Source organism: Micromesistius poutassou (genome assembly GCF_964030765.1).
Source record: "Micromesistius poutassou genome assembly, chromosome: 3".
Classification (NCBI taxonomy): domain Eukaryota; kingdom Metazoa; phylum Chordata; class Actinopteri; order Gadiformes; family Gadidae; genus Micromesistius; species Micromesistius poutassou.
Genome location: NC_140273.1, coordinates 1,998,475 through 2,023,545, shown reverse-complemented (window position 1 = coordinate 2,023,545; position 25,071 = coordinate 1,998,475). Strand labels below are relative to the sequence as shown.

The 25,071-nt window shown below is 49.1% G+C and overlaps 1 protein-coding gene across 1 annotated transcript; it reads left to right on the top strand.

The window, feature by feature from the left end:
- Positions 1-22,683, top strand: marf1 (meiosis regulator and mRNA stability factor 1). The gene is made up of 27 exons (XM_084465457.1): positions 1-93; positions 858-1,062; positions 1,655-2,512; positions 2,670-2,838; positions 4,762-4,976; positions 5,081-5,198; positions 5,776-5,948; positions 6,729-7,262; positions 7,809-7,966; positions 8,522-8,683; positions 9,083-9,278; positions 9,683-9,861; positions 10,024-10,104; positions 10,497-10,736; positions 11,115-11,234; positions 11,692-11,870; positions 12,671-12,891; positions 13,362-13,504; positions 13,997-14,130; positions 14,718-14,920; positions 15,430-15,657; positions 16,772-17,014; positions 17,457-17,711; positions 18,215-18,275; positions 18,446-18,550; positions 19,016-19,195; positions 19,752-22,683. The coding sequence occupies exons 2-27, from the start codon at positions 916-918 to the stop codon at positions 19,925-19,927; spliced, it is 5,478 nt and encodes a 1,825-aa protein (XP_084321583.1). The 5' UTR covers positions 1-93; positions 858-915; the 3' UTR covers positions 19,928-22,683.
- Positions 22,684-25,071: the final 2,388 nt, after the last annotated feature.

The following is a 25,071-nucleotide window of genomic DNA, read 5'->3' as shown; positions in this document are numbered from 1 at the left end:
GATTTACGACAGTGGTTGGTTACAAAGGTAGCAGTTTCTCCTGGTTCGGGGGAGAAACCGGCCGGAGGGAGATGTAAAAACAGACAGAGTCAGGTATGAAGGGTCAGAAATAATCACTACTAAGGTCCTCTTTTTAAAACCATGAAGTGTAAGCACGTCGATGGTCGAACAGTGTCCGTATTGGGTATTAAAACCGGGTCTGGGGTAGCCTAGCTCAGGATGCTAATGTTGATCAAATAGCTCAGACGTGCTAGGCTAGGCTACTCACTGAGTTAATCAGAGCAGATGCTTACATCATTTAATTATCGATAAATGTCGATTTGGTTGTCATTTTTGTGGTGCTTTGCCGACTAGTTCATGTAGTTCACTGTTATCTGATAGTGTCTGATATATCGAAAGTGAAACTGCCCTCCTTCATGCTCAAAGCTTCCTGGACTGTTTATGTTTTATATATTTTATGTACTATATTATTTATCTGCTGTTGGTTTAAATGTCGCCACAAGTATTCACTGCGTACCTCGCAACATATAACATACAACACATACATATTAACATACAATATATAACCTATTGAAGCTATGGTGGTCAACCTAAAGAGTTAACTTATTATTATTACTTATTACCACTGTCTTAGTTTCTCTTATTATGACTATTTAGTTAATTTTATTATTGTGATCTATGCTACATATTTTTACATATATTAATTTTTACTGATCTTTATTTACTTTATCTTGTATTGTTGCTGCTATGTGGAACCAAGCCTACGTATTGTACTCTTGTGTACTTAATAAGATGTACAATAAGATGTAATAAAATTAATTCTGATTCTTGATTCTAATGGCGCTGTGGGATTTCAGGAAAACATGCAAGAGAAGAGATACGACTGTGCCTTGAAAAAACCTTCTCGGTTGGACGATGGAAGGACTGGGAAAGAAGCCATCCACCTGCAGCCCTGATCCCTTCCACTGGACCGGTCCTCCAGGGAACGAGACTCTCCTCTGGAAACTCAAAGACTGCTTCTCCTCCTTTGAGAAGGCCAACTCCTCCTTCACCCAACAACAAGTATGTCAGGTTCTCTATACCGCTGTACGTATCATGTCGGTGGGGATACTTGTGTGTATAGATCAGTCTCTGACTATTATTGGGTGGAATCCTGCGAACAATGTTCGGAAATTAGGTAGAACTTTTTTTCTACTCCTGTTAAGCATAAACAGATTAATTTGGAAATTGTATTTGATGAAATGCTGAACTATGCTGTGTTGTAACACTTTCATCTCGGTTAAATCATTTGTTCAAGGTGTTTTGTTTATGAACGGCAACTAAAGATAATTTCGTAGACTATTAATCAACTTTTTTGTGTTTTAGATTCATCGATTACTAAATTAGTCTGTAATATTTAAAAAATCTAAGCAAATGCCATCACAAGTAAGATAACGACTTCAGTATAGTAACGTTTATATAATATAATATAATCTATAATATAATATATATAATAATTATATATAAGTATCGATTTCAGTATATTATCAAAATACAGTCAAATACAGTTTTTACTTTAAATGATATATTTTAATTTTTTTTTAATAATTCAATAATTTAAAATGAAGTCCATGGTTTGCTGACCACTGATTACTTTAATTTAATCTCCCCCCAGACCATGGAGAGCAGACCGCCTGTGCTGGAACTGAAAGACGTCCCCCCTCCTCCATATCACGTGTCTTCCGCCTCGTCCTCCCAGCCCTTCCCCCTGGCCCCTCTTCCTCCGCCCCCGCCCTGCTTGCCCATGCCTACGCACCCAGCGGCGCCCCACAAGCACCCACCCTGCTCACAGCTACAGCAGGGGCCTAGCCCCAAAGTAAGCATTTGCACTTGGTGTGACCACTATGATGCTGTGGGCTACGGGGCCTTTGGGGAGAAGAGTCTCATCCACAACAGTAGTAATACAAGTGGCCTCGTCTCCAGCTACATGATCCCTAGCACCTATAACGCCGCCCTCGGTGGCTGTGCGGGACCCGCGGCCTGCGCCCCGGCGCCGCTCCTCAATTTGTACCCCAACAGCCCTGCTAGTCGAAGTACAAACGAAGCCAGTAATGCGTTGTACAGTCCGGCGGCCTTCCAGCTCCCGTTCCCCTCCTGCGTGGCTACGTCCCAGCCCACGCCCTCTCACTCTTGTTCCTCCTGCTGCACGGGCTTCCTCCACCCCTACTCCAACCTGTCTCTGCCCTGCAGCCAAGCCAGCCTCCCTCCTTCTTCTTCTACTTCTTCAGTGCCTCTGGCCCCACCTCTGTCCTCTCTGTCCACCCTTCCCCCTCATCTGCACGGCTCCTCTGGGTGCTGCTGCCCGTGTGGCACCGGCTGTGGCCGCGCTCTCGCAGAGACCCAGAGACCCCTCCTTCACGGTGACCTCCCACCCACCAGTACAGCACAGTACGGCTCTCAACCTAGGCACCTCAATGTAGAATGCATGGTTTGTCTGAAGGGGTCTCACTACTGCCAGGAGTGCCTGTTGAAGGTTGGTGGAATTACTCTTATTCACTGGGGAAGTCTGTTTTTGTGTGCGGGTCAAATAATATTACTGTAGGCCGGTTGGATGTGCATGTGGTGGGTTAAACGTTGGTTTATTGAAATGTTGTTGTTTTTCTAATGGATGTCTTCCTATGCGTGTGAAGCCTGTGAATGGGTGTTTGCCAGAGTCGGATAAGCTGTGGCCCATGGTCCCCCACCTGGCCTCGAGGAGCACCCCCCTCCCCATCCCAATGTGTAACGGCTGTGGCACCCAGTCGGACGGCCGGCTGCGGCTCCCCCAGACCAGCTTGGGCAAGGCCGGACACAAGTTCGGTCAGTGGAGTTTACCAGCATGCAAACCGTTTGATAGGAGCTAGATCACATGGGAGTTAAAACATAATGTAACTTAACTGTTATTAGCACATATCAAATTATCACTTATGACTTGGCTTATGTGTTACAACACACCCTTTGCTTCACAAGTTAACACATAAAAACCTTACAAAACATTTCTTTGATTTCTACTAAGAGCTTTGGAGTTTAGTTGCACTTAGGCTGAACTGAAGATGAACTGTTTGTATATTCATACTGTAATTTCCTGACTATAAGCCGCGGTTTATACACAAATTAAAAAAAAATTCATAATGCGGCTTATGCATGGGTGCAAAATACATGGGAAAACCATTTCTAAAAATCCATTTTCAGTTAATTAGGTTATTTAAAAAAATCGTACCTCTACTTTAAGTTCTACCTTAACATCTCACGTGTTTCCTGAAACGTTCTTTGCTACGAATCTCTTTCGTACTTTGTTTGTTGGCAAGGTTGGTTTGAAGCGCTCGTAGAACCTTCTTAGCTCTACCGTAGTGATGATTCAGCTCCTGCCGCTAGTCTCCACCACTGTACAGTAACCTTTAGAAATCCCTGTTGTGCATGGAACTGCCACATTGGCAGTGTTGTCTTTCACCAATATACAGTACAGTAGGCCTACATATACAGTACAGCAGGCGAGGTCAGCTCGACTCGCTTATGCTGACGTTTCAAATAAATCAGCACCAATTTACCTTGATCTTCAACTGTAGCCTTGCTGAACTCCCTGCATCCTCTGAGTCTTTATTCCTTTTTTCCAGATTCATATGGTGGTCTTATCATGGTAAACTAGCTCATCGTCAGGTGTTTAACAGCGACACACACTCGGAGACAGTAAAGAAAGACGGGTCCTGTAGCTGCTACGTGCGTTTGATGTGCTCTCGCTGTTCTCCTGCACAAAAATGTGCACGTGCAGTAGGCCTAGTCGGTCTTAGCGTTAAGGGGATTATCATCGATTTGCAGTGACCTTTTGGCTGAAGGGTTTTGTATGCCTATTCATTACGTAATTAGTGGTGATAATTAGGGTGCGGCTTATGCACAATTCAGTTTTTTGTTAATACATAAATGAAAGGCTTGCAGTTTATCCACGATGCGGCCTATATGTGGGAAATTACGGTAATACATTAGACTTGTACAGCGCTTTTCTAAATACTCAAAAGATGCTTTACAGGGTGAACACAAAATAAAAATGTTGTATAAGAACGTTTATAAAACGGGTGGCTTAAATCAAGCGATCTGATTGGTTCCCATCTGTTGTATATTGAGCATATGACGCCCGTTCAGTTTACAGAGTTCAGTATCACTCCGCGCCTAACTTGAACTGTTGTTTATTTATATATTAAAAGCAATAGCATAGTTCACTGAAGCCTAAAAATATGTTGATTGCTGGAGAGGGGGGAAATGTTGTAAAGCAATAGGCACACGGTGAGTGAACTGGATAGTAGGCTAAATTTCCGGCAAACCAAGCTACAGTCTCTAGCCTAGCCTTCTCTCTGAAAGACATACACTTTGTAGGCAGCCAGGAGGGACTACTTTTTTGTATTCGTTAAAGAAAATGCTTTTCTCACTTTCTCGCTTTTTCAAAATTGGGTGTAGGGTTAGGGTTAGGGTTAGGGTGTCTATGACTTTAATTTCGCCATACTAAAGTAACCGTTTTATAAAAGTCGTACAACGCCCCTTAACTGTGATATAATGAGAACATACCACAGCCTGTCGTGATCTATTGCGTAAATATATAAGTAAAAAGAGAGAAAAATCAAATGAAAAGATAGAATAGGATAAAATAGGTAGTTAATAGTTTGTAGTTGCCATTGGCACCCTATAACATATAATTGAGTAGTTTTCCATCGCCTAAAGCCATGAATCCTAACCCCTAACTCCTCCCCCCAGGCTCCCCTGATAGCGGCGGTCCAGAGAACACGCCCCCCGTGGGCGTGTTCTGGGACATCGAGAACTGCTGCGTCCCCAGCGGTCGCTCGGCGGCGGCCGTGGTCCAGCGGCTGCGTGGGCGGTTCTTCCAGGGCCACCGTGAGGCCGAGTTCATCTGCGTCTGCGACATCAGCAAGGAGTGCAAGACCGTTATCCAGGACCTCAACAACTGCCAGGTACGCCCGCCACGCCTCTCTCCAGGGGGCCACACACACGTTTAGGGGGGTGGAGGGGGCGACCCGGAAGCACGTGTACTGTAACTGTTGTCTGCCCCTGTTAGGTCACCGTTGCCCACATCAACGCCACTGCCAAGAACGCCGCTGACGATAAACTCCGCCAGAGTCTGCGTCGCTTTGCAGAGACCCACGCAGCCCCTGCCACCGTGGTGCTAGTGTCCTGTGAGTAGAGATGTTCCCATTCCATGTTTCCCTTTCCTGATTCCGATTCCTGCACTTGAGTATCGGCCGATACAGAGTATAAACCGATAAAGCATCTAGCATTTTGACTACTGACTTTTTCTTATTGAAGGGTTCTCTTATGATGACGGCAATTTCTTTTCGGTACAAGATCATTTACGTTCATAATTATTATAACAAGACATTTGTATTCTTGTAGTTAAGCGTGAGCATCCATGTTTTTCTGGCTTGGCAGCTCGATCGCACGCAGGTCGGAGATGCCGTGTTTCTCATTCCGATTTTCAGCTCCGACCGTTAACGAACGCAGCATAACATGTTCTCTGCCTGTGTAGTAAACGAGTCGTGTGATGGTATCGGATCGGTGCATAGACTTGCGTTCTCGCCGATACCCGATACTGTATTTTAGGCAGTATCAGAGAAATTTGCGATACTGGTATCGTAATAACTCTACCTGTGAGTAGACCTCCGGACCCACGGCCGCACCCACACATCTTTACCTCCCGGGGTCGGTGATGGAAAGGTCGCCTACGTATCAACTGACTGTCCTCCCCTCTTCCAGCGGACGTGAACTTTGCCAGCGAGCTGAGTGACTTGCGCCATCGCCATGGTTTCCAGGTCATCCTGGTGCACGGCACCCACACCTCCCCGGCCCTGCTGCAGCACGCCCACCGGCAGGTCCCCTTCCTGGAGATCACGGCCGACCTGCCGCTGCGCGTGCCCCTCAAGTCCCAGGTAGGCCCCCTGTGCTCTCCGTTAAGCGCTGCTGCTGTGAATGTTGAGGTGAAGTTGTGGTGGGAATTTTGCACCACGTCATTCTTTTCGGTGTAAACCGTTTAAGAATGAAGAGTCATCCAAACTTATAACAATAGGTCAAATTTATGTTATGTTTAAGTAATAAACCTATGATAACATACGACAAACTTGCAATAATCCGAGGCCTCAGATGGGAGTTCGCCCTGGGTCCCTCTAATGCAATGCATTGGTAAAAGCAAGGACTTCTTATACAGTGGCAGACAGGTCTCAGGATGCTGAGAACAGCTCTGCTTCCCAATGAACTCGTATTGGTTAACCAGATGGTAATCAACAATAGATGGAACTCCTCAGGATCTCATAAAGAGGGGGGGGGGGGGGGGGGCGTAGCGGTGACTTCTCAGTTGGAGCCTTTGACCCTTGACCAGCCCAAGGGGGTCAGGGAAAAGGCACATGTCAGCTAGAGAAACAGAATGTGAAAATATAATTTCCTGATAAGAGGTAAGTTGATAGGGCCGTGGGCGGTTATATCTCATGTGACTCTGGACTCGTACCGGGTGCCGTCATGCAGATGAAACGCTGAGTCACGTTCCGGTTGTACCCTGACGAGAAGTCCATCCCTCTCACCTTTGCCCGTCCAGATAGTTACACCAGTGCGACACACATTGCTATTATACAAATCTGTTCACATAAAAGAAAAAAAAATCCCACAAACCCAACCCCAGACTGGGACGCTCTGTGTTCCTCCTCCCCTCCCCCCAGCCCAGTTTCAGCAACCTCTATGTGCACAACCTCCCCGTCGCCTGCGACAAGAGCCTCCGCGGCGCCGTCAAGCTGCGGCTCCGGCGGCTGTCGGACAACTGCGGCGGCAAGGTGCTGAGCGTGTCCAAGGGCACCGCCGTGCTGCGCTTCGGCAGCCTGGACGCCGCCGAGCGCGCCTGCAAGCGCATGGAGAACGAGGACGTGTTCGGCCACCTCATCCGGCCGTCGTTCTCCCCGGTGGGCCCCCGGGCCGGCGGCGAGGCCCCGGGCCCCACGCCCCGGCTCGTGCCCCAGGCCCCGCCCCTAGCCGCCCCGCCCGCCGCCTACGTACCCCCCGGAGCCCCGCCTGCCCCCGACCCTGCCCCGCCCATGTCCTCCTCCTCTTTTCTTCCCCTGGAGCCCACCAGGTCGCCCTGGAGGCTGCGGCAGGGGGCCCGGCCCTGCCAGACATCGGGGCCCCTGGCTGAGAGGCCCTACAGTCCCAGGAGGGGCTGTAGCGGGCCGCCCGGTGGTCCCTCGGCCCCGTCCCCTCAGGTCAGCAGCCGTCCGGTGGGAGTGCCTGCTCCCACTCCCCTCCGTGCCGACCCGCCCACTAACCCTGTGCTGTGCTTGTGTGAGCTGCTGTCGCTGTAGTGCTGTCTCTGTAGTGCCGTGGCTGTGCTAGCATGTGGCTGTGCTTGCATGCATGTGGCTCCCGACTAATCATGTGCATGTAGCGTCCGTCATTCCGCCATTCCCCCATTCCCCCTTTTTTGTTTATGGTTCCTTATGTGCTTTATTTGTGTGTACCTCTCCTTCCGGCTTCATTCCAATGCATTATTATTCCCTGTGCTCAAATGCCTTGTTTGTTGTTTGTTCCGTCTTTGCTATGCCGTTCCTCAACAACATCTTCATGCTTGCTTGCTTCTAACCAATCAGAGCTGAGGGAACTCCTAGAGAACCAACTGACGGAGCTCCGGTCGCCCCCTCGGCTTTGATGATCCTCCTCCCCCACAGTCCGTCGTCTCCCGCCGCGTCCCTAAATGAACGCTCACGGTTCCCCCTTTGAAACTGTTTTCTGCTCACGTCGCTCTGGTGCAGGAGCTGGGCAGTGGAGACGCCAAACCCAAGATGGTCTTCCTCCTGGAGAACGCCTGCAGCCCCATCACCACCGGCTCACCCCCCCGCAGTGGTGCTGACTCCGCCCAGGAGCGACTGCCTAAGCCTGGGCTCATCGGAGAGTCCATGTACAGAAGGAGGTATAGTGAGGAGAACACGCTGAATGTTTATAATGAAACATGTTATAGGTCTCTCAAATCATCTGCATCACTTTCTTTCTCTTCATGTTTATTTTAACCAATAATTTTACTCAAATTGGTGATCTGCGTGTTATTGGCTCACAGCAAACACACTCTGCCAGCATTAATCAACTCTTCCCGGTGTCAAGACGTACTAGAATATCTGGACACCACTGTTCTGTGACAAAGTGTCTTTGTAGACTTCATTGTGCATGTGTGTTTCTACAGCCACTGTAGAAACACACTTAAACATTATAGTGTACTACTAATACTATTACACAACTCATTGCAATCCCCAAGATTAATCCACCCGTGTGGATGGAAACGCACTCATCTTGTAGAACATCGCTAGAATGGAAACTTTCTATTATGGTTTCCGGCCCAGGCTCTGCGCGGTCTCCACCTGAAGTTCTGCTATAAACTAGCAGGACTTCTGGATCCACGGTGAGCCAGCGGTGACCCCTCGGACCTCCTGACCCTTGTGTCTCTATTTGTTCCTTTCCTGTGTCTCCTCAGGGGGGACAGTTCCAGTCCTCGGCGGACACTGGAATCTCCGTCAGAGCGAGGGGACCGAGGCTCCCCTGAGTTCCTGGTCAGCACGCCCTCCGCCTTCAGCAAGCTGAGCCTCCACCGCAGCTTCAGTCCTCTGGGCGTCTCTCAGGGCTCCTGGTCCTCCAGGTGAGACCAGTGGCCTGCTTTGACGTGATTCAGTTCAGTTCAGATTCATGAAATGTTTCCCTGTTTCACATACTTCATACTGTGACTTCACCATCCCATCAAACCCCTTCACACATCTCCTCAATTCTCTCATAGACTCTGCTTAGCACCCCCCCCCCTCCCCCCCCTTGGTTCTATGAACATCCTTACTGTACCGACAGCGATAAATTGTTGTTGTTGTTTCTCTTTCTTCTGACAAATGGACTTATTGTAAGTTGCTTTGGATAAAAGCATCTGCTAAACGCCCTAAGTGTAAATGTAATTCTGAGTCAAGATGGCAGGACTCTGTTCTCAGAAACTGTTGTCATGCATCACAAACTTAACCTGATCCCTCTCCACCCCCCCCCCCCCCCCTTCTAGGAGTGTGTCCCCCTGCCTCTCCGGCCGCTCCTCCCCTCTCCTCCCGGGCCCCCGGACCGGACCTAGCCCCGGTCCAGACGGCCCCGCTGAGTTCCTGCGGGACAGCCCCGAGGTTCAGGTGTCCAACCTGGACTACAGGATGTCCCGCAAGGACCTGCAGCAGACACTGATGCACTGCTTCTCCCGCTACGGCAAGGTAGATAATATGACACGGTGTTCAGCCTCGGTGTGTGTGTGTGTGTGTGTGTGTGTGTGTGTGTGTGTGTGTGTGTGTGTGTGTGTGTGTGTGTGTGTGTGTGTGTGTGTGTGTGTGTGTGTGTGTGTGTGTGTGTGTGTGTGTGTGGCGAGTTTGGTTTCTCAAGCATGTTTACAACTTCAGTAGTGTTCGTAATCTCCCTTGGGGATAATATGTGCCCAGAACATACCATTCCTCCTGGCACAAAGCACAGACAACACCCATGCTAGGACATACCGTCACAGTGTTGTGCAAGTGTTGAGCCTCTCTACAGAATGAGGCTTCAGTGGCTGTTGCTAGGCAGACCTTTTGAATGCTATGTGCAAATCAATGTATTAAATATTATGTCTGTGTGTGTGTGTCAGGTGACCTGTGTGGAGCTCAGCCCCCACACCGACTACCAGCTGAAGGCCACGGTGCAGATGGTGTTTGTGCAGCAGGCCATTCTCGCCGTCAGCGGTATGCAGCGCTACAAGATCGGAGGCAAGCGCATCCACGTGTGTCTGGCCACCGGGGGCAGCAGCAAGCCCCTGGCCAACCTGGGGTACGTCACCGCCTGGCTTCCTGTCAGACCCCCGTGAAGGGACGGGGGTCTGCATGATGGTTTTGTTTTCTGGTTCTGCTGTTGAATGAAACAACAACAATTTTCATGGTAAATTTGAGCCAAAAACCATATCATCTTATCTGTGCCTTTCCTATCGTGCAGCTCTGAGATCATCGGGATTCTCCACGACGCTCCGGCCAACTGCCTTCCTCTCTCCAAGTTCACAGAGCTCTATGAGAAGAGGTAACCGACCTGACGTTACGCCACACCCCTCTTACGCACTTATTGTATGTTGTACGTCATGACACTCAATGTATGCACTTATGATAACTCTTAGACAGTTTATACAGAAATGATTGATGAGGTGCAAATTCCCACCACATACTATAGTGATTGTTAGTGCTTGGCACTCGGTTCTATGAACATCCTTACTGTACCGACAGCGATATATTGTAGTTTCTTTCTTTCTGATAAATGTACTCATTGTAAGTTGCTCTGGATAAAGGCGTCTGCTAAATGTAAATGTAAATGATCACTTCACTTTTAGATAGACCATTGACCCGTCACACTGAAACTCCACCGGCTCCATCGTGTCCGACTACATCTCTCACTCTCTTCTCTCTCCTACGGTGCAGATTCTCCCGTAAGCTGGCGGTGGGGGACCTCTACCGCCTGCCGGAGGTGGTAGCGGTGCGTGACCAGGGCGGGGCCAGGCTGGTGTGCCTCCTGGCGGGCGGCCAGGCCCGGCAGAGCCCCCTGGGATCCTCCCAGTCCCAGGATGCGTCCTCCTCGGTGGGCAGCAGCCCTGTGGTCTTTGAGGAGCTGGAGTACCACGAGCCCGTCTGCAAACAGCACTCTACCCTGCAGGACTTCAGGTCAGAGCAGGGCCCTGTACACACACACACGCCTCCTTCAGGGGTCCTGGCTGATAACGTTATGTAATGCTGCCCGGGCGTATCCCCATTTTATGAGCCAAATAACGTATATTCATATGGGCGGCATGTGGCTCAGGAGGTAGAGCGGGTTGACTTGTAACCGGGAGGTTGCTGGTTCGATCCCCGGCTCCTCCTAGCTGAGTGTCGAGGTGTCCCTGAGGCCCTCACCCTGACTGCTCCTGATGAGCTGGCTGTCGCCCTGCGTGGCCGACTCCGCCGTATTGTAATGTTGATTATATGAACAAGACCTCTGCTGTTTGTTGTGTGTGTGTGAGCCGGTGTTCAAAGCCCGCCTTGTGGTTTGATTCATCATTACAGTGAGGCGGATTTCGACCCCGACTCGTATCAGATCCCCTTCGTGACGATGTCCCTGAGAGCCATGGCCCCCCAGGTCCACAACCTGCTGCAGTCCCACGACGGAACCCTCCCCCTGCTCAGGTACACACCGTCTCTGGGGTCCAGTGACTGTTCAGTCATTCAGGAGGGCTGTAAGGGAATGTTGTTAAGGAGTAGGTAGGGTGTCCTGCTATAGGAAGTTTGCAGGTAAACCGTTGTCATTAGAGGTTCAAACCCACACCCTTTTATCTAGTATTTCTACACCCTAATAATACTACTACTACTACTACTACTACTACTACTACTACTAACTAGTACTAACAATTGTTAGTGCTTGGTTCTATGAACATCCCTTCTGTACCGACAGAGATATATTGTTGTTACTTTTTCTTCTGACCAATGTACTTATTTTACTAAAACGCTAAAAGAGTCTGCTAAATGTAAATGTACTACTGTCCCTGACATTCACTATGCAGTAGGTCTTGAAATTATTGGGTTCATTTTGGGGCCGATCAAAAGAACACTGGACTCTTACTGTGTTTCTGTGTGTGTGACTCAGTTTCCCAGAATGCTATGCGGCAGAGTTCGGCCCGTTGCAGCTGGGCGATGAGACACAGGAGGGCGCTGTCTCCCTGGAGCACCTCATCACCTGCCTCCCCAGCATCACCGTGGTTACGGCCCAGAACGGCTTCAAGGTCATCAAGTGGATCCACAACAAGCCGCCCGCTCCCAACTCCGGTAGCTCACGACAACAACGACTTTAATCCTAGTTCTGACCTTGACTTTAGTTCACAGGATTAGTGAACAGGGCTTCTGTAGATCGTTTGGCAATATGTTTGTCTTGCTTTAGGGTTTAATAATTAAATGATGTCGCAAGATAAAACTGTATTCCAAAATACCAGTTTTTTGGAAAACAGATTTTGCGCAGCTAAAATGTTTATGAGGAAGAAGCTGATTTAAGGTGATTTATTTGTACTAGGTGTGGTTAAGTCAAAGTCTTAAGGAAAACATGCAAATGTGTCTCCATAACAACATGCATTGTTGTGTTTAGTTCATGGAAAGCACGAACTGTTCCTAGTTACCAAGGACAGGGTGGGGCTTACACACTTTGTTTAAGATCCTCAAAAGAGTGTCCTAGTTGACTTCCCACCCAGTGAGGTGATCTTTTATGGGCAGCATGTGGTTCAGGAGGTAGAGCAGGTTGGCTGGTAACCGGATGGTTGCTAGTTCAATCCCTGGCACTTCCTAGCGGAGTGTCAAGGTGTCCCTGAGCAAGGCACCTCACCCTGACTGCGCCTGACGAGCCGGCTGGCTCTCTGCGTGGTTGACTCCGCCGTCGGTGTGTGAATGTGTGCATGAATGGGTGAATGTGAGGGCAATATTGTAAAGCGCTTGGAGTGGCCACTGGTTAGAAAAGCGCCGTATAAATGCAGTCCATTTAACATTTGAGTCGTAACTGAAATATGGTTAGTTTAAAACCTCAAGTTTACCCGAACCACACATGTCAAACTAATCACCACCCCCACTTTGCCCACCAGAGCCGTGGATCCAGCGGTCCAAGAGCCCGGTGGGGAACCCGCAGCTGATCCAGTTCAGCAGGGAGGTGATCGACCTGCTGAAGAGCCAGCCCGCCTGCCTGCTGCCCATCCATAAGTTCATCCCCTCCTACCACCACCACTTCGCCAAGCAGTGCCGCGTCTCTGACTACGGCTACCCCAAGCTGCTGGAGCTGCTGGAGGCCGTCCCCCACGTCCTGCAGGTACGCACACGCAACCCAAGTACACACGCACCCCAAAGTGCAGGCACACTCACACTCCAACGAACGCATGCACACCCCAAAGCACACACGCACGTGCACACTCGAAGCACGCACGCACGTGCACACCACAAGGCACGCACGCCTGTGCACGCCCAAAGCACACACGCGCATGCATGCCCGCAGCACAAAAGCACATACTTTTGCTTGCTTGTTTTGCCCATATCATCAATCATCAATTCCATGTTAGCCAGTTATATAGTTCAGAATATACCATCCAGTCTTTTTCCCTAATAACTAAGGCTAGAGTAATCCAGATAATGTTGGCCTTGCATAAATCATATTGTTTTATAGAACTCTGATCGATAACCCGGTGTCCTGTACTGCTTTCTCCTCGGCGATGACCTGCAGTGATAACTGTAACATGTATATATGTAACATAAGCCTGACAAGGTTGTGTTGGCGTTCCTCAGATCCTGGGGATGGGCGCCAAGCGCCTGCTGACCCTGACCCACCGGGCCCAGGTGAAGCGCTTCACCCAGGACCTGCTCAAGCTGCTCAAGTTCCAGGCCAGCAAGCAGGTGGCCATCAAGGACTTCATGCAGGCCTACCACTGGTCAGTGCTCTGTTCTACAGCCAGACTCCAACAGATGGTTCACTTAAAATAGAAAGATGCACTTAAAAATAGTACTACACAATAGCATTGTGCATCTTATCCTAGCTATCTCTGTTGTATACGGGGAATGGGTTAAGTGATTGTTGGTGCTTGGCTCTTGGTTCTATGAACATCCTTACTGTACCAACAGCGATATATTGTTGTTTCTCCTACTTCTGACTAATGTACTTCTAAATGAAAGGGGGTTAGTAGTGAATGTATGTAGAATGGTTGTAAGTCGCTTTGGATATCAGCATCAGCAAAATCCCCTAAATGTAAATGTATTTACTAAATGCTCTCCTCCATACCGTTCTAGTCGCCCTGCTGCACGTCGCTTCAATAATTAATCTCTGGTGACATCTCTATGGTTTTATTGCTGGTTGGTTGGTTTGCTCTACACTAGAAAGCGTTTCTCACCCCCCCCCCCCCCTCCCCCCCCCCGTCCGCCTTCAGGTGTTTCTCCAGAGACTGGCGGGTCATGGACTACGGTGTCTGTGACCTGATGGACCTCCTGAACGAGATGCCCGACACCACAGTCACCATCACGAGGCAGGACACCCACCTGGTCATCTCCGTCCCCAAGAGAGGTCCGCATACACGCACGGATACCGTCTTAGGAAAAATATATACTTTTAGTTCAACTACTAATCCCAGCTCCTCTTCTTGACAGGTCGTTGATGGTCTGTGTTCTCATTGTAACTAGAGTTGTTCCGATACCATTTTTTACCTTCCCGAGTCCTGAACTTGAGTAACTGCCGATCCCGAGTATATACCGATACAGCATCTAGCATTGTAACTACTAACAGCACTTGTTCTTACTGAAGGGTTCTCTTACGGTGACGGCAATGTATAGCCAGTTCACTTGCTGTTGACCAATTTTAATTTTCAGAACAAGATCATTTACATTTATAATCTATAATAATACATTTGTATTATTGACGCGTTTCCCATCCCGACTTCCCACCCCCGACCGTTAACGAACGCAGCATAACACCGTAGTGTTTGTGATGTTCTCTGCCTGTGTAGTAAACGAGTCATGTGACGCTATCGGATCAGCGCATAGACTCTCGTACTTGTCGATACACAGTACTGCATTTTAGGCAGTATCGGAGGAATTTCCGATACTGGTCTTGGTATGGGAGCGTCTACAACTGTAACGTCTGGTCGTCCACAGAGCGCACCCCGGAGGAGATGGAGCGCACCAAGCAGTTTGGCAAGGAGGTGGTGGACCTGCTGAGGCACCAGCCCCACTGCCGCATGCCCTTCAGCAAGTTCATCCCCACCTACCACCACCACTTTGGGCGCCAGTGCAAGCTGACCTGCTACGGGTTCACCAAGCTGCTGGACCTGTTTGACGCCATCCCCGAGGTGCTCACGGTGCGTGTTGACAACCCCAACAGCTCTCTTCACCCGGGGAGATCATCACAAGTACAAATAGCGTAGTCTCGTATGATAGTGTATGGAGTTTTTAAACGGGTGTTTATGCGACGTTAAAGGGCTCTTGATGCACATTGTTTTGATAGTTGTTATTGGAAATTGATCCCTGTTCTCGTAATTAGTTTTTTCGTATCATAATAACAAGTGCCTAATGGTCTGGGTATTGAATCAGTGTCCGGATAGTGTAGTGGTTTGGGGATCGAACTCAGAACCCTTACTTGCAGGGAGTCGGATGTCCTGTAGTCGTCCAGGAGGAATCTGTCTGAATTCACGTCAATGTGTGAAGTCGGGTGTGGGAATGAGTGCATGAACGGGTGAATGTAAGTGCTACATTGTAAAGTGCTTTGAGTGACCACTGGTTAGAAAAGCGCGGTATAAATGCAGTCCCCTTTTTAACCAATTTAACATTGGGATCCCCCTGCTACCCTCCGTGCGTCCCCCTCCACCAGGTGCTGGAGTGCGGGGAGGAGAAGGGGCTGTCCCTGACGGAGGTGGAGCGGGTGAAGGCGCTGGCGGCCCAGCTGGTGAAGCTGCTGCGCTCCCAGAGGAACTGCTCTCTGCCGGTCAGCCTGCTGCTGGCCGAGTACGGCCGCACCTTCGGCTACGGCCTGCGGCTGCAGGACTACGACGCCGCCTCGCTGCCCGCCCTGCTGGCCAAGCTCTGCCACGTCGTCAAGGTAACGGGATCCACGCCGGGCCCCGGGGCGACTCCGGAGGTCGGGGGTTGACTCACCCTCGTCTTGGGTGGGTCGGGGGGAAAACGAGGTCGGGCGAGTAAGACGTAGGGCTGTAACTGTATGGACTAAAATTTATATCACGGTATGATTTGAGGCATAGACGATACGGTATTATATCACGGTATGTAAATGCTTCTGAAGGGGTAAAATACTGGTTAGACTGGTTCTTAAAGTATTTTAAGAACATTTATTGAGCAAAACTGCAATAGAAAAAAATGCTAATTCTAAGTTACTTCCAGTATGGATAGTATGGATTTCTTTCTCCACTTGGTCGCGGACCTTGCTGTATAGTTTTCGCATCTCAATTTGGCTGAAGTGTGGGCATGTAACGCGTACCTGGGATCGAGTGTTTTGATCATCTCTTTAAAGCCCTTTCTATCGATATTTTGAAAGGGGCATTTCACGCTACCAGCATCTGTCTCGTACGGTGAATGAGAGCTCGTGAAGGGACTATTGCGCAGGCTGCGCGCCTGCATGCCTGCGTGCTTGCACAATAGCATACTGCCTGAGAAGGCAAAAATAAGTTACGTTACTGTATTTACGTTACTTGCAGTCACACCGGCCTCATGGTATGGTCAAAATCCATACCGTAGCGCAAATTCACACCGGTGTACTTTCTATACCGTTTATACCGTACACCCCTAGTAAGACGCGGTTTGACCAATAAACCGCCTGCTATCGACTAGAGCATTCAAATAAGTGATGCTTTATTTTGCATTGCAAACATCATTGACTGATTGGTCCGTCACTCCCACTGGCTACATGGAACTCTTCCTCAAAGCCTTGTGCTGACCAAACAAACTAAAAAAGTTTGTTGCTATATTTGTTTTTATCTTTATGCATAAGGATATTTTTGTACGGGGATTGTTCCATATTAGGCTATTCAGGAAGTTCTTAACCTCCTGCTACTTTGTGTGTGTGTGTGTGTGTGTGTGTGTGTGTGTGTGTGTGTGTGTGTGTGTGTGTGTGTGTGTGTGTGTGTGTGTGTGTGTGTGTGTGTGTGTGTGTGTGTGTGTGTGTGTGTGTGTGTGTGTGTGTGTCTCTCTCTCTCTAGGTGGTGGACGGGGCGGAGGGGCAGCGCGAGGTGCAGCTGATCAACAGGAAGTCCCTGCGGCTGCTGACCTGCCAGCTGCTGATGCTGCTGATGTCCGAGGAGGAGGAGGAGGAAGAGGCGGGCGTCCGCGTGGAGGAGCTCAGCGAGCGCTACCTGGCCGGCCACGCCCTCAGCCTCAACCCCTGTGAATACGGCTTCCTGTCCCTCAGCGAGCTGCTCAAGAGCCTGCCCTACCTGGTGGAGGTGAGGGGGAGGGAGGGAGGGAGGGAGGGAGTGAGAGAACACAGTGTGGATACGAGGGGGTAGAAGACTGCAATGCCCTGGCAAAGGCTTTTTCATTTTGCTTTAGAGTAGAGAGAATAATAGAGTTGTGGTAATTTGCGAAGTTCATGTTGCACCCTGGAGTAGAGTGTAGATTGTTATAGGCTGTCTGTGGAGTGTTCTGTTTGAGTGTCTGGTTCTGAGACTGTTAATCCTTACATCATAGTTTTGAGATTTGTTTTCTTCCACAGACATTAGGATCGGATACGGTCTTGTTTTTGTCAAGATCCCATTAGCCTTCATTTATTCATGCATCCATTTGTTCTAGATACAAACTCCTTCTCATTCGAAGGCCTTGTGTAAAATAAGTACTTCTCCTGAAACCATGGCTCCCTCAGTCTGACCTTTTGACCTCGTTCCTCAGCTGTACCGGGAGGACGGGGGTCAGGACGGCGACCCGGCCGGCGGGGGGGCGGGTCACCGCGGGGAGGACTGGGTGCGTCTGACCCACCTGTACCAGTTTGCGCGGAGCGTGCGCGGCCTGCTGCACACCTACCACTACAACCAGATCTTCCTCACGGAGTTCTCCTCCGCCTACTGCAAGTTCACGGGCCGCAGCCTGGTGCCGCGAGCCTACGGCTACAGCAGCGTGGACGACCTGCTGGGCGCCATACCACAGGTGGGGATGGCTTAATAGTACTAGGGATGTTCCCATAACGTTTTTTTTCCTTCCCGATTCCTGAACTCGACTATCGGCTGACACAGAGTGCATACCGATACATTTTGTGAAGTTTAATTGCACGGCTAGATGGGTTCATGGGTTTATTTCTGCAGAGGAGTCTGCAGAAATCCTTCTCTGGACCAGCCTATAATTTCTTGCTGGTTTCTCTTTTTCTGGGCAAGCAACCGCCACGCTGACACCCACGCACCCCGTGGGTGTGTTCAAATGATTAATGACTTTAAAGACGTGCTTGGATTGGTGAGAGGGAGGGAGGGAGGGAGGGAGGGATGGATCGAGGCGGTGGGGATCAGAGCAGCTATTTTCAACCTTCCTAAACTTTGAAAATAGGCTATCTTGTCAAAGCTAGTCTTGCATATCGTAGCTTTAGTGTCTGATTTCTCGTTGAAGTTGTGGTTTGTTGCAACTTGACCTTTGACCCTTTGTCGTCTTGTCCCTGTCAGGTGGTCTGGATCAAAGGTCACGGCCACAAGAGGATTATCGTTCTGAAGAACGATATGAAAGGTAAGGAGGTCCTGAATCAACAGCTTCAGTAGACTACTGGCCTGCCTGCTCTCGGGTCTCATGTGTCTTCATGGAGGGTTTCTAGTCGTGGTGTTGATGTTCTTAGAGCAGGTTTATGTCCCTGTTGGTTTGATGGACTGTTTGTCATGATGTTGTTGTTGTGTGTTCAGTGAGGACCAGCTCAGCGGCCTCAGACCCCTCCCAGCCTGAGGGGGGCGGCGACAGCCAGAGCACCAGCCCCACCAGCCTGGCCGACTCAGGGACCGGTTCTCCAGGTACACCCCTGCTCTGCTGACTGAATGCACTGTGAACATGAAGTGACAATACGACAAAAGAGCTTAATTTTACAGTGTGGATTTTAAATGTTCTCTAATTGCCTGTGGTACGTTTAACTGCAGGTGAAATGTCTGATGGGGATTAATAACTTCTCTTTATATGCAGCAGCTTTTTCAAAACATGCAAATTTTACTGCTTAAAAACAGTATTGGAAGACAAAGATACATAACTATAAGGAAACGTAGCCCCTATCAAAGACAGGGGGAGAGGGAAATGACGAGCCAAAATCGGCCGATGCCAATACACGTAAAGAACGCAAATATCGGCAGATAATATCGGCCGGCCGATATATTGGTCGATCACTAGTTTGAACCGTTCTCTGTCTCTGTCTCTCTTTCTCTCTCTCTCTGTGTCTCTCTCTCTCTCTCTCTCTGTCTATCTTGTGCTCGCCCGCCCTCTCTCAGGCGGTGACGATGACGTGGTGGTGGAGTCTGAGCTCCTGTACCTCAGCACCCCGGTGGACCTGCTGTGTGGCCCCGCGCCCTCCTGTCTGCCCTCGCCCCAGCTCCGTCCCCACCCCGCGGGACTCCTCCCCCACGCAGACCTCATCCACTTTGAGAGGTCTCTTCCGCCCCACTGCGCAGGTCAGCACACCCACCCCCACACCCACCTCCAGCTCCCTGCTTGGGTCTCTGTCAGTGTGAGGAACGGAACTCAAACTTGAGTTGGTTTGAGGAGCATCAATGCGTTTTCTTGGGTTGATTCATTTCACTTCCATGCCTGCCTGAGGCGTGACTATTCCTTATCTTTTGGAGGGCTTCATTTTAAATAATTCAGTACATTTACATTCAGGGCATTTAGCAGACGCTTTTATCCAGAGACTGACAATTTGATGAGTACATTTGTCAGTAGAAAGAGAAACAACAATATATCTCTTGTCGGTACAGTAAGGATGTTCAAAGAGCATATAGTATACAGTACAGTATCTAAAGTTGTTAGATTAGAATCGTGTTGCACCCTAATGTCGCTGATGCCTGATACGCATACAACAAGAGGCAAGCAAAAGATGAAGAGTATAAAGCGGTGAAGGCTCATTTAAACGGTGGTCCTTTTGGATGACTGCATCACTTCTTTCCTTGGTAATGTCAGCCCTTGCCCCGGTTCACTCAGTGTGTGCCTCCTCACCATCTGTTCACCTAGAGCGCCGCCGGGTCGTGAAGGAGGCTCCGCCCCCCACGGAGGGGGAGGGCCCCGCCCCGGACCAGCAGCCCGCCACCCCGCCCCGCCCCCCCACCGCGCGGCCCACGGAGAGCCCCAACCGACGGGCGTCCCGCGGGAAGATCCGGCTGGCGGCCAACTTCTCATTCCAGGCGTGACCCGTGAAGCCACGCCCCCCTCCCTAGCGCACACACACACACACACACACACACACACACTCACACTCACACTCACACTCTCTCTCTCTCTGTTGGCTCACATCCTTTAGGTTAATTTATCTCTTGAGATAATACCAGTGATTACACATAACATACCCCCCCCACCCTACACAATGGTACAGGGTATAATGTCCCCCCCTCCACCTAACACAATGGTACAGGGTATAACGTCCCCCCCTCCACATTCCCAAAGCAGCTTGTAGCACATTCCGGTCTTTCATCACCCAGAAACTTTTCCTTTCTTTGACCTCCCTGTGACCTTTTACAGGAGATCTGATGACCTTTAGCGTGACCTTTTTATAAGAGGTCAGATTACCTTGTGGTTCACCTCAAGCCGTGACCTTGATAAGAGATCAGTCGTCCTTGTGGTTCACCTTGAGCCGTGACCTTTATATGAGATCAGGTGACCTTTAGCATGACCTTCATAAGCGGTCAGATGACCTTGTGGTTCACCTTGAGCCGTGTCCTTGATAAGGGATCAGATGACCTTTAGCGTGACCTTTTTATAAGAGATCATATGAACTTGTGGTACACCTTATCTGTGACCTTACTGCAGCCTTCCTGCAGATGTTTTGTTGGAGGTGGGACCACGCTTCTGTTTAAGGTTAATATCCTTTCCTTTGTCACGCGTTCCCCTGAGTTGTCCTGGACGAGCGATGAGTGCAGAACCCGACTGGAGTTGGTGGGCCCTGGATGGAGAACCCAGACCACGGCAGAACCGCTCCGATGCTCTGACCCGGTCTCCCTCATATCCTCATGTGGATGTTTGCCAAACTCGCCTTGAATTTATAATATTGATGATTATTAAGAGTTTATTAATGTGCAGCACGCTTCTGTTGTTCAACGGTTTCATTAAGTATGCATATTGTTTTACTGCTTTGCTGTAGAAAAGAAATATCAGAGAGGAACGGGGCGCTTTAGTTAGGGACGCGGAAGGACATTGGTTCCTGTCCGAGATGCTTTCAGAGCAGCTGGTGTGACAAGACGTCTCATGTGTAGGACTCAGTGTTTCACGGTTCACCTCGTGCGACGCAGTCACGTGTTGGTTAAGAGAGTGATCTCTGGTAATCCATTCCCCGTTAACCTCCATCTTTGCTGGGAGCTGCTGGGCCCTATAGAGGCTCTCAGGACGCAGGCTGCATCAGCCAGTACCAGCACCTTGGGTTCTATGGGTGCATAGACGACTCTATGCACGGCGGAGGCCCCACAGAGACCGCCGGGCCCCTGTGGTTAACGAGGCACTAACCTAGACCTAGTTTAGTCTTTTGAGTTCTGTCTGTTTCTCCATCGTGTTGAGTGGAACTTGGGGCTGAAGGCCATCCTCAAAGCCGTCCACTTAAAGCTCAGGGTTGTTTTGGTTGAACCTTGCTGCGAGTGGTCAATGTATCCGCCGGTGTGAGTCTTGTTTTTGTGTATTTCTTCTGTTGTTGTTGTTGTCGTCCAGGGGAGCACATTGCCCTCCTGTATTGCGTTCTATTTTTAATGAGGTCGAAGGATCTGTGATTTTTACTGAGTGGAGGAGAGACGTGGGCTCAATGAGGAACGTCTGGCCGCCAAAGGGTCTGACACGGTGGTCCTCTCTGGACCCGCCTGGCTTTTACAATGGCTTGTATCTGCCACGGCGCTGGAGGATGTTCCCGACTGATCGCTGGTCAGTGTCTCCATCTTATAGATGGAGTTTTTAACCTGACGTGCATTGATTTAAGAACCTTTAGTTCCACCGGTGTTGAGTGTATGAGAGCCGGCTGTGGAAACCTCAGTCTTTCTTAACTTCTGCTGCAGAACCAGAGCAGCGAGGCCTTCAGACGTGAAGAGTGGAAAAGGTTTGGGTTTGGTTTGAGTTGATGGAAAATGTCCACAGGATGGGTCAGAACCCATGTCCACAGGATGGGTCAGAACCCATGTCCACAGGATGGGTCAGAACCCATGTCCACAGGAAGGGTCAGAACCCATGTCCCTCTGTTCAGCTTGGTTATTCCTGTCACTCGGTGTGAGAAATGGCACATAGTCACCTGTTGAAGATTTGTGAATAGTTTTTGCTTTAAACTTAGATGTGTAAAACTGTGAAAAGCGTAGAAACTCTACCTCTGATTTCCTACAGCCTCCGTGTTCGCCCCTTGTGTTTTTAACTGATGTTGAACAACAGATTATTTAAAAAGGGTTTTGCTGCATCGTTTACATTCTTTTATCAAGAACGTTAAGAATTTTGAATTGATTGGCATTCACGGTTAATAAAGAGATATAAATAGTTTAGACTGATTTGTTGGGTCGACTCCCTACACTCCTGATATTGTACGGTGCACACCAACTCCTGTTTTAAAGGGTTCACAAGAGCTGCTATCAAAATGTCCTTTTCTTTTGTTTGGCCAAACAGAAGCTATGGCCAGTGGCACTCGAAAATATGCACGTATGCATAGTTTTGCTTCATGAGATGTATTATGAGTGACTTCCCCCCTGGATCGTGTGCGTCGTGATCTCGCTAAAGTCAAGAATCCCACCGGTCCTACCATACAGCCTCAAGTCTGCAAAAGGCTTAAGTCGGTTCTGTGCCAGTCTCTCCTCCCTCTCTCGTTTTCCACAGCTCAGTGCCTCACCTGAGGTTGATTCTCCTCACCCCCCTCCCTGAACTGTTTCACTACCTCACTGAACAACAAGCTGCTGTCATTCCATTGCTGAAGGGACCAAGATAATTTCTGTTTAATAAATTTCACAAGCATTATATCCACTTCTCTGGACTTATTTGTCGTGTTTCGGAATGGAGATGAATAAATGAGCCCGGGTTCTTGAAAGATGCCTTTTTATTTAAACATCTATATACAATCGGATAGATCCGTTCTGCATATGTATACTGTAGTATATAACATGGTACCTTGGTAATGTCACTACTGCTAAATGCTAAGTAATATCAGGAGTAAATTAAAGGTAAAGGTGACCACATGAGTCATTAAATACACTTGATCTGAGCGTAACCGAGGCATTTACAAGACCTGCATTCACTCTCACCGTCCACCGCTAGATTAAATTAAAGTTACTGTTGCTAATGTAGTGGATGTGCTGAATGCTTCTGCATTACTGGGGTCATTTGTAACGCTGAGGTGTAGGGTACTTGTATTGCCAGCGATACAGTGACATTCATAGAGGAGAATGAGTCAGACCACCGTTACAAATGCTGAAGGAAACGGATCTTGCAATATTCTATCTACACATCCCAGATGATGCTGAAACAGATAACTACAAGTGATATTGATTTTATTAATTCATGTTAATTCAGTGACTAGCCACTGACTACGACGGTTTATGGGAAAACTGCATTGAATGTGTGTTAGAATGCTCAAATGGTCGCACTGCTCGTCAAATTATGAAGACATCATCTTCTGCAATAAAGGGCAAAGTAGCGAGACACCGTGGGATGCTTTCCCCTGGTAGGAGCGGGCTCCTCCAATCATCAGACACGTTTTTTGGCTTCAACCAGCGTCCTCGTCTCTGATTGGATCAAAGAGGACATCCTATCAAATTAGACGCAACATAAAGGCTTAAATGTCCGAGGTCTTTACCTGTGTTACATGGAAGCATTAATACCCGTTCATATCCACAATGAGGAGAGTTACAAAATGATATTTCTCTACTGGTCCGAGAAGAAGGTAAAGTTGACACTTGGACATGCATTGTGCTTTCTGTTCCTGCGTCCTTTGAGTTTGTAGTATCTTCACACCGTATGGGGCTGTCTCAGCAGGCTGCCCCTGTGGGCTCTCCATCTCTTGTCTCCATCTCTGTCTCTTCTAAAGTCTAACCTGACCGTCCCTCAGACCCTCGCCTGAAGCTCCCCCTCACGGAGCTACGGTCTACTGAACATCTCACCCCCCCCCCCCGCCCTCGATGTAATGTTCCCTCCGGCTGGACTGGAGATCTGATTCCCCTTAACTGATCCGTAATGTAATTTGTGCATAAACGTGTTAACACAATCCACGCATAGTATTCATACTTAGCATTCACTCATTCATAACCTGATCCCCCCTGGGGGGGGGGGGGGGGGGACCAGGGAGGTGGAAGAGGGGGGGGGGGGGGCAGGGGGGAGGAGGAGCGGGGGGGAGGAGGAGCGGGGGGATCACATGACGGTGCACTGGGCGGTGCCACAGCAGTCCCTGATGATGGCTCCGCCCGACTTGGTGATGAAGGGCTTGTTGGGCGGAGGCTCCAGTCTCTGGTGGGGCTTGGGGGGGGCTTCAGACGAAGAGGAGGAAGAGGAGATAGGATATCATCATACTGATACTGAAATGTGTAGTTCTTAACGTGTGTGTATGTATGTATATTAGGTGTGTGTGTGTGTGTGTTCTCTCCCGTCTTTTCTCTCGTGACCTCATTGCTGCTTACTCTGCGTCACTTTGAGCTTGTTCTCCAGCGGCCTCAGCTTCAGTCTCAGGAACTCGGCCATCTCCTTGTCCTCCTCCCTCTCCCTGCAGGACGGATCAGTCTGGCTCAGTCAGGCTGTCACTCCATAGTGCAGGTAGTTTGATAATAATGACTATATGACTAATGACTTCTAAAATTATATTCCATGTGTTTAATAAAAGGGTTGATATTATGCCACCAGGTGTGTGTGTGTGTGTGTGTGTGTGTGTGTGTGTGTGTGATCAGCCGTTACAAGCCATTTGAAAATCAGCCTTTTTCTGTGTTATAGTGACATCACTAGTGGGCATGTCCACCTAGGATTAAGCTAATCACACTCACACCTGGTGGCATAACATCGACCCTTTAATAAACATACAAATCTGCAACACCTTCTGTAGCCTATTTCTAAGTTTCTACTTTGAAATTCTCAAAAATGTGCTGAGAATATAGATTTTCTACATAGACTCAAAAGAAAAAATGTCCCCGCTCAACCTGCTTTACTTACAACTGCTGCTGACAGATGGTGGAGGAGGGAAGAAGAATAAATAGTGTTTATTGTTTCCAGCCCAACAGTCTGTAAGATAACAGCAGGTCGGCATGCAGATGGGCTGGAGAACAGGAGGCAGACCATGGACACACTGTTGAGTCTCTCTCCCCTCTCTTCCATCTCTCCCCTCTCTCCTGTCTCTCTCCTA